Raw genomic sequence first — 9277 nt, forward strand, 5'->3', positions numbered from 1 at the left:
GCAAAGTTTCTCACAGGAGCTTTAATATGTAACATTTATCCTGATTTATCTTGATGGAAAACCTTTGGTAGTTTCATTTCATTCTTTGGTCTAAATCTTGTGTATGGATATGGGACCGTCCCACCCAATAAACAAAGGAAAACAAGTATTTATTGATGTTCAACAAAACGTTCAGTTGTTGTAAATTTGCTCTAATATGTGGTTTCGATCAGCACAGTTCTTACCAAAATAATTTAAATAAGCAAACAAACCTGATAAAAAATAGAAATAGAAAGTTTAAACACCACAGCGTAGAGAGAGTCTGATCTGTTACAAGATAAAGTCCTGCATTAAAAACAAACACTTTGGTGACAATTTTATTATCTTGAATTTAAAGGCTTATGGGGGAGCGCGACCCCCTGGGGGATCCTGACCCCCACTTTGGGATTAGAGTGATTGTTGCTTTGATGTGTAAATGTACTTAATGTTGTAGCTGGTATATGTGGAACTTTTTTGAATAAATTCATATTATGCTTACTTGTCAATTTGCACTCAAATATAAATAAAGATGGATTTATAAAAATCTATTTGTTAATTTTTCAATCAATGAAATTGCAAAATACCGTAAATAATCAAATAAAGTGAAAAAAATAATTCATATGAATCGCAAAATACGTGGAAAGGAAGATTTTTTCTCATATTTCCACAATCCTAAAGAGAGAAGTTAATTTAGTCACTGGTGAGTTTATGTCAAATCGACCGCAAGGGGCGCTACAGCAGCAAAGAGCGCAGAGAGCGACGGAATAACGAGGACAAAGAAGAAACAGCGGAAGCGGAAGTGATGTCCTTTTGTTTTGAAAGAGGGAAATTTAAATCTCGACGGCGTTACTCGGAAATAAACACAAAATCTCCCAAGAAGACACGAAAATGAGCAAAATCTGACATTCTTCACCTACGAATGTAAAGTAGGTTTTTACAAACATTCATTAACACGTTCTGGTGTTTTAATTCAGATATTTTTAAACTGGACTGTTGTTTTGTCCCGTAACGTTTGAACCTCGAAGCATTTTTGTCTTAACCAATGTTTAACTTTTTAATGAAGGTTTTTTTTAATGCTGTTAAGGAGAAAACAAGGCACATATTGATAGTTTTCTTCTGCTTGTTACTCATTTATTACACTGTTATATGCTTTTATTTTCACGAGTCTTCAGCTGGTTAAACTGTGTGTGTGTGTGTGTGTGCGTGTGTGTGCGTGCGCGTGTGTGTGTGTGTGCGCGCGTGCGTGCAGGTTCCCTTCACAAAATGAAGAAGAAAGGGGGGACGTTGCTGGCTAGAGACAAAGAGGAGTGTAAGTGATTCACAGATACATATGAGACAGATGATTAAAGGACTAATATCTAACTCTGACACCTAGTGTTTAAAATGGGTACTGCCGTCCATATTCAAAACATTGGAGAGAGATTTCAACCAGTGAAAGTAGGCAGTTTAAAGTTACCCCACACAGCCTTTTAAGACGCCCCTCAGTTTGCCAGATATGAGAGCAGTTATCAGGGCAAACCAGCATTGGTGGTTAAAAATATGACTGAAGATGTGTCGATTATTTTAACATTTCAGTTCTTATTGATCATTAAAATAACACAGTTTGTATTGGACATTGTGTTTGCGTTGAATTTATAATCAGCGTTGTTGTTGTTTGCAGGTTGTGCTCTCTGCAGATGCAGTGACAACGACCCGGCCATGTTTGGAGAAAAAGTTGTGCTGAAAGAGCACAACCTCTGTGTTCACTACTTCTGTCTGGTAAATGTTTGTTTTTGTGTTCTTGTTGTCATTGTATACTTAGAGACATTGTTTCTTTAAGACGCAGCACTTTGGGAATAACTTAAATTTTAACTTGAAGCGCTGAGGTTCATTTCTGAAACATCATCTCTTAGAAAGCAGTCTTCTCTGGCTAGATGTCTGTGCTGTTAATTCCTCAGTATGTTTTATATTTCAAGTATTTGATGTTTTTCAGCTGACGTCTTGTGGAGTTTACCAGCGAGGGGAGGACAACGAGGGCATCTTCGGGTTCCTGGTGGAAGACATCAAACAGGAAGTCCGCCGCACAGCTCGACTGGTCAGACATGTTCTTTCTTAAATATGTTTGTATTTACCAATGTAACTTTTGCTGCTTTGCTAAAGTGCTCATGATGGATTAAGCCGTGTCTTTGTAATATAGCATTAAGTAAGGTCTTTTACCTGTTTTTTGTAAAGTGTCTCGAGATAACACTTTATATGAGTTGACGCTACACAAATAAAAATTGATTGATTGATTGAGTTACGATCTCTGGACAGAATATTTGTACCCTGCCTTACTGTATGTGTGCAGTATGTTTAATGTGTTATTCCCTTGTTGTTCAGACGTGCTGCTGCTGTAAGAAGAAGGGCGCGTGTGTCGGCTGTAACGTCAGGAGCTGCAGGAAAATGATCCACTTCCCCTGCGGCAGGAATAAGAAGTTCATCTCACAGTTTGCCAGTAACTTCCCGTGAGTTCTGATCACACTTAACCGATTAATTCAGTCAGTAAGAAGTGAGTGGCCTCTCTAGTTTAAACCTTTAAAGTTTAAAATGATGCTGATTGACCTCTGAGAAAGAAAAAGTCTCCCTTATGTTCAGTATCACACACAGCAGCACCATCATCGTTATGTTTCTGTCTCGTTGTTCAGGACGTACTGTCCCGACCACAGTCCCACTCAGTCTGTGTGTGTGGCCTCAGACCTCAGTCTGCCTCAGTCCTGCTCCGTCTGTCTGGACACCATCGAGCCCGTCCTCTCCTACTCCATCCTCAAGTGTCCATCCTGCCACGCCAGCTGGTTCCACCGAGACTGTGTGCAGGTATCATTGATTATCTTCTGCTGCACATTAAAGGATCTCTTAGAGCTGCAACATTTCATCACTGACTCATGACTGAGAAATTATGTGTGTGTGTGTGTGTTTTCTTCAGCGTCAGGCCCACAGCGCCGGCCTCTTCTTCTTCAGATGCACTTTGTGTAACAACAAAGAGAACTTCCAGGAAGAGATGACCCGGATGGGAATCTACATCCCAGAGAGGTAACATCTTCATCGCTTTCTCACACTCATCAGTCCCTATCCCCGTAAAATACACAATATATAATAAAATAAAAGACAATGATTTACAGCGATTGTCCATAAACGAACATGACGTTTCGGAAGATGTAAAAGGATTTGAGTAACAAGACAAAAATCCCTTTTTTGTACTGATTTTTCTGTATCTGCAGAGATGCATCATGGGAGTTAGAGGCGAATGCATTTTCAGAGCTGCTGGAGGTTTACAGTCGCTGCGACGCTCTCACATGCCTCTGCAAAGATGGACGCACACACTCCACCAAGACCGGGTAATTAACTCCTCTGGTTACCTTTGAATGTTGATACTTTTTGAGTTCCAACATTATTACACATCTGATGTCCACGTTTACACGTCAGGTCAAACGTTAAACTGTTAGCTGTAGAAACTTAGGCTAATAGGAATTGAATTTAAGTCGTTCTGTCTCAGGTTGTTTGAGGTGATTCGCTGCCGGCTGTGTGGATCAGGGGGGACTCACAGGAAGTGTTCAGGGCTGAAGTTGGACACCAAAGACTGGGCCTGCAGCGACTGCACTCAGGCCACGGACGGGAAAGGTCCGAGTCTCTGATGGAACGACTGACACTAAACTCATACATATAAACATGGATACATATAAAATAGAAACCTGACACCCTTTTTTAATTTACAAACCTTGTGCTTCTCTCCTGCAGCTTCCCTCGTCTCGTCTCCTCAGGGAGGTCAGAGGAGGAGTCTGCTGTCCAAACGACGCACATCCTCCATCAACTCCTCCATCAGCCGTAAGAGGTAAACAAACCAAACACACCTCTCTACCATCAGCTGTGAGAGGTAAACAAACCAAACACACCTCTCTACCATCAGCTGTAAGAGGTAAACAAACCAAACACAACTCTCTACCATCAGCTGTGAGAGGTAAACAAACCAAACACACCTCTCTACCATCAGCTGTAAGAGGTAAACAAACCAAACACACCTCTCTACCATCAGCTGTGAGAGGTAAACAAACCAAACACACCTCTCTACCATCAGCTGTAAGAGGTAAACAAACCAAACACACCTCTCTACCATCAGCTGTAAGAGGTAAACAAACCAAACACACCTCTCTACCATCAGCTGTGAGAGGTAAACAAACCAAACACACCTCTCTACCATCAGCTGTAAGAGGTAAACAAACCAAACACACCTCTCTACCATCAGCTGTAAGAGGTAAACAAACCAAACACACCTCTCTACCATCAGCTGTAAGAGGTAAACAAACCAAACACACCTCTCTACCATCAGCTGTAAGAGGTAAACAAACCAAACACAACTCTCTACCATCAGCTGTAAGAGGTAAACAAACCAAACACACCTCTCTACCATCAGCTGTGAGAGGTAAACAAACCAAACACACCTCTCTACCATCAGCTGTGATGTTATGTCTTCCATCTTTTTAAGGCCATCTCTACCTGTTGGAAGTGGATCACCTGAGGACCTCCGGCGGGCGTTGGCCCCTCAGCTCAGTCCTGTCACCGTCCAGGTGGAGGTGGGCGGGGATCAGGCTCTGTCTGCAGGTATGGAGCTGGTGAGGAGGGCTGACTTTGACCCCACAAACACTCTGTCCGTCAGGTGAGAGGAGGATCAACCAGAGTGTCATCACAACTGTGATAAACACACCATCCATGGTTCACCTTCATCTATTTGAAAAATGCAATCAACACCTTCTCTTCTACTCCCCCCTCCAGGTTTAAAGACGAGCAGCTGACTACACTTCCCAGCAGCCTCCAGGACAGCAACACAGCCAGGCAGTATTTCCTGAAGCTGCTGGTGCAGCAGATCCAGGACTCAGAGGTGTTTGAGGGTCCTGAGGGTTCCAAAAACCTGGCACTGGACTCTCAGGGTAGGTGGAATTTTAATGTTTAATTTTTTAAATGACGGATCCAAAGAGTTTAAGACTTGCTGCTGAAGAGTGGTTCAAATGGCAGCAGTGAATTAGGCCGTAAAGACTTCAACGTGATCGCAAATGCATCCACTCAAAATTGTTGTTTTTGTCCCTGACAGGCTCAGGTAGTTATGCTTAGAATGTGAGAACATTACAGAAGGATCCCTGCAGAGAGAGACCTTTTAGTTACTGAGGTAGATGATTTTTTAAAGACACAAACAGCTGTTGCATCACTCTAAAAACACACCACACTTTTTCCTTTGATGGTATTCTGCTAACAAATCTGTTTCTCTGTTTCTTCTATTGAGTGATTTCAAAGTTCTGAATCATACCATTTAATCCAAAACAACATTTCTGTAACACAAGCACGAAAAACGAACCAGTAGAGGAGCAACTCCTGTTTCCTCCTGTGAGGTGAAATAGCTGTTTTTGTCAATGGGGTATGGTGTCTTTGAAAACATTGTTGTAAAGTTTGTGTGTGTGTGTGTGTAGCTCTGCGTGACGACCTCTACTTTGACATTGGCTGCCTGCTCGCCCTCTCTCTCATTCACGGCGGTCCTCCAGTTGGATTCTTCTCTCGTGCTCTCTACCAATGTCTGTTCAACTACCCCCCCAACTGCCCGCTCACCGTCATGCACATGACCCCCGACACACACTTTACCCGCCAAGTCATCCGGGTGAGTCAAATAAAACTACACGTCTGTAGTTTTTACCACATGGACCCTGCAGACGGTAAATACAGACATACATAAGTATTCTGCTTGAAGGTCGAATGATTTGATTGGCTGGTTTCAGATGGCGGAGGCGGAGTCTTTAGACGAGCTGAAAGAGGTGATGGCGGAGAGCTGGGAGTATCTGGAGCTGGCCGGCTGCAACCGACCAATCAGCAGCCTGGAGCAGAGAGAGGCTCTGGTGGAGAATCTGGTCAGCTTCACTATGATCACCAGGATGCAGCTTCCACTGCAGAGGTGCACGTACACACACACACACACACACACACACACACACAGAGGGATAGTTCTTTGTAAGCAAAGTAAACTTTGACGTATTAACTGTCTTTTTTGTCTCCTCCAGGTTTCGGGAAGGCCTGCAGACTTTGGGCGTCTTTGATCAGGTTTTTTTTTAACTTTGTTTTTTGCTCCCTTGTATTATAACTGAGGCTGTCAAACAATTCACATTTTTATCGCATGTTAGAAATTAAATGATTTTGCATTAATTGCAGCATTAACTTCAGACCTTAATTAATCATGATTAACTTGTTAATGCTGACAGCCCTGATTATTAAGATTGATCCGACAGCACATCTTCAGACTGATGTTCTCAAAGTGTCACTTCCTTTAATCTCATCCAGGTGCAGCTCTTCCCGTCTGTGTTTTGTGGCGTTTTCTGTGGAGTGGCGGTTCAGCTGACGGCTCAGACGCTCGCTCAGCTGTTCACTGTTAACTTCTCCCCCCAGGAGGAGAAACAGAACATGGAGACGCCCGTCATCTCCTTCTGGAGACACTTCCTGCTCGAGTGTGAAGGTACGGACTCCTCATGCAGACTCGTCCTCTCCTCTCCTCACCTCTCCCGTCTTCTCGTTTCCTCCTTCCCTTTCCCCTCCTCAAATTTTCCATTTCTCTCCTCATTTGTACCTTCCCTTCCTGTTTTCCTGTTTCTTGCTTCCTCCTCTTCTCCCCTCTTGTGCTTCCTTCTCTCCTCCCTTACTCCTCTTGATTTATTCTCTCCTCCCTTCTCTTTTCCTCCTCTTCTCCTCTCATCTTTCCTTCTCTCCTCTGTCCTTGTCTCCTCTTCTCCATGTTTTCACCTTGTCTCTTGTTTTCCTCACCTCCTCCTCTCCTACCACCTTGATCCCTCCTCAGTTCTTCTCCTCCTCTTCTCTCTGTGTTTATTACCTTTTTCTATTGAATCGTCTTTTTCTCCTGTGTCAATCTTATCTCTGTTTGCTTGCATCCTCTCCTAAGTTGGGAGGAGCTCTGTCTCCCTGCAGGACCTCCTTCGTTTCTGCACAGGAGAAGAGGAGCTCCCAGCAGCCGGCTTCCTCCCTTCTCCCTCCATCTCCTTCCTCCACGCCATCATCTCTTCCCCACCAGGAGCTGAGGACAACAAGACCCTTAAAGAGGGAGGAGACCGAGTAAAGGAGACCATCAAAGCAGGGAGGGAGGTGTGGAGGGACGATGGGCTCTTCCCTCAGAGCGAGCCTGACTCCAAACACCTCCTCCTGCCCGTCGCCTCGTCCTACCAGGCCTTCAAGAGCTCCATGGAGCAGGGGGTCAGCCACCGCGTGCACCTCCTCCCCATGGAGACTTAGAGAAGGAGGAGGAGTCAGAGAATATGCCAAAAGTACTTTATTATGCATGTAAAGAGAAACTCCCCGCTTTATCTGAAAGTCATTTTATTGGTCACCTTGCTTTTTGTTAATCCCCGCCCCTTTAGTGATCTTTAAAGACATGTTTTTTGTTTTCACACAGACGTAAATATGAGAAGCTTCTTTTGTTGTAAACTGTGCGTTACTTTATTGGTATGTTTAAGTCTGAACAAATATGAAATTTTCAACATTTTCTCTGCTGACTTTATCCCGTCTGTTTGTAAAGATGGCCAAAGCACGACCTGAAACACCTTAAGAACGCCGCTTCAGGCGACATTTAAAGTCTTACCTTTCTATTTTTCTCAAAACTTTGAAACCTTTCGTTCACCACGTCCTCTTTACGATGGTGCTGATATCATGTGTTTTTTATTGTACATAGTTTGACGGCTTTTGCTGATGCTGCAGTTTCTCATCTCGTCCCTCCTTCTTATTTCCTGTTTTATTGATTTTATTTTTACAGAAAAAAGTCAGAAAAACATTTGTGTTATAGAAGCGATTGGATTGCCTGATTAATTGAAGAATAACATGTTTCATTAAAGCAGCAATATGTAACTCTTACACCAAGGGTTTAAAATGGGTACTGCAGTCTAAATTCATCACATTGTAGAGAGCTGTCTCCCCCCGCCCCCTCCTCTCTAGAGTCGATGCTCACTCAGGTTGCCATGTGGTGGACACTGAAGCTTCAGTGTTTATCCAGCTCTGCATCGGTCTGTAAACCTTTCTGTGTTCTAACCTCTCTCCATTTTTCAAAAGCATCTCCAATATTGATCCTAGTTTGAGCACGTTTCTGCTCGTGGAGCTTATTATAAACATGCAGAGGCTTTTTAGGTCGGGTACAATCACTTCTATCTGAACCACTTCTCTTGCCCGCTTCCATCGCTGCAACACCTGTTGGTTTGACCTGATAACTGCTCTCATATCTGGCAAACCGAGGGGCGTCCAAAACGGCCGTGTGGGGGTGCCTTAAAACCGCCTACCTTCTCTGGTCCAAACAAATCCAGAGCATTCAGGAGCAGAATCTAAAGTTAGAAGGAGGACATACTGGCTGCTGCATTGTTGTATGTTGTATCCATTCTTCACCTTAGTCTAAAAAAGTTAATGAATGGCTTCCAGTGAGTTTGATCGCTTTGAGAAATCTTCCTAAAAAAACAAACAAACAACAGATCACCTATAATATAACCTTTTTCTTTAATAACCAATAATTACATTATTTTATCTGTTTTATCAGTCATATCTCTCTATCCTTTATTCTTCTTCAGTTACTCTGTTTCACATGGTGTCCTTGTTCTGATGTATTGGATGTCTTTCAAACTTTTATGTCCATGTACCTTTGTTATTATTTATCCGTTTGGTGTTTGCTGCATGTTTTGTGCTGTGAGTGACGTTTCCTCCTTATTTTTTTGTGGATTATAAAAGCAGAAACAAACCAGTTTGTGGTCCAGATTTCTTCTACTTTGAATGACTGAAAAACATATCTGTCACTGACTGCCACTCAGACACACCATGATGATTTATTGGTCGGTTAAATGAAGGCCATAATACGTTTCTTTGAATTAATTTTCCCTACCCCCGACATTTGAGGGAAATATTTAACCTTTTGCTCCTTAACATTACGTGACGGCTTCAGCTTCTGACTGCATAGTTTTATTTTATTTGCAGGGTTTTAGATCGCCTTCACTCTGAGTGAAAAAATATTCTGCTCTGCCCCTGTTGGTTTCTAGAAACAGCAGCAGAGTGAGAGGTCCTTAATTGTTAGTATATCTGACTGTAGAACACCAAAGCAATTTTTAGATTTTAATTATCAAAATTATGTTGTTTTGCACAATTTGTGTTTTTATATTTGTGTAAAATATTTGGAATACTTGTATAATTTGGTAAATGTCGTGGCGACATGCAATTTAAAATAAAA

General features: G+C 42.6%; 1 protein-coding gene and 1 long non-coding RNA gene across 3 annotated transcripts; one reads left to right on the forward strand and one right to left on the reverse strand.

The window, feature by feature from the left end:
- Positions 1-812: 812 nt before the first annotated feature.
- On the forward strand, positions 813-7360 carry g2e3 (G2/M-phase specific E3 ubiquitin protein ligase). Of its 2 annotated transcripts, none has more exons than XM_061062623.1 (17): positions 813-944; positions 1268-1327; positions 1679-1776; positions 1991-2092; positions 2377-2501; positions 2682-2850; positions 2960-3066; positions 3255-3371; positions 3530-3654; positions 3772-3865; positions 4517-4687; positions 4804-4958; positions 5493-5677; positions 5796-5968; positions 6075-6114; positions 6352-6523; positions 6965-7360. In XM_061062623.1, the coding sequence occupies exons 2-17, from the start codon at positions 1282-1284 to the stop codon at positions 7309-7311; spliced, it is 2226 nt and encodes a 741-aa protein (XP_060918606.1). In that variant the 5' UTR covers positions 813-944; positions 1268-1281; the 3' UTR covers positions 7312-7360. The 2 variants fall into 2 exon arrangements, with proteins under 2 accessions (XP_060918606.1, XP_060918607.1); XM_061062624.1 differs by having other exon boundaries at positions 825-939.
- Positions 7361-7510: 150 nt separating this feature from the next.
- Positions 7511-9059, reverse strand: LOC132993010 (uncharacterized). Its single transcript, XR_009676411.1, has 2 exons — positions 8530-9059; positions 7511-7979 (listed from the first exon to the last, which is right to left on the reverse strand). It is a non-coding gene; the product is annotated as an uncharacterized LOC132993010 (long non-coding RNA).
- Positions 9060-9277: the final 218 nt, after the last annotated feature.

This window comes from Labrus mixtus, chromosome 18 (genome assembly GCF_963584025.1).
Source record: "Labrus mixtus chromosome 18, fLabMix1.1, whole genome shotgun sequence".
NCBI classification, from domain to species: Eukaryota; Metazoa; Chordata; class Actinopteri; order Labriformes; family Labridae; genus Labrus; species Labrus mixtus.

Bases quoted from the DNA above. Each gene is read 5' to 3' on its own strand.
- g2e3 (XM_061062623.1), top strand. From the start codon at position 1,282: ATGAAGAAGAAAGGGGGGACGTTGCTGGCTAGAGACAAAGAGGAGT. The intron at 3,866-4,516 runs GTAAACAAACCA...CATCTTTTTAAG, and splicing joins TCCTCCATCAGCCGTAAGAG to GCCATCTCTACCTGTTGGAA. The intron at 5,969-6,074 runs GTGCACGTACAC...TGTCTCCTCCAG, and splicing joins ATGCAGCTTCCACTGCAGAG to GTTTCGGGAAGGCCTGCAGA.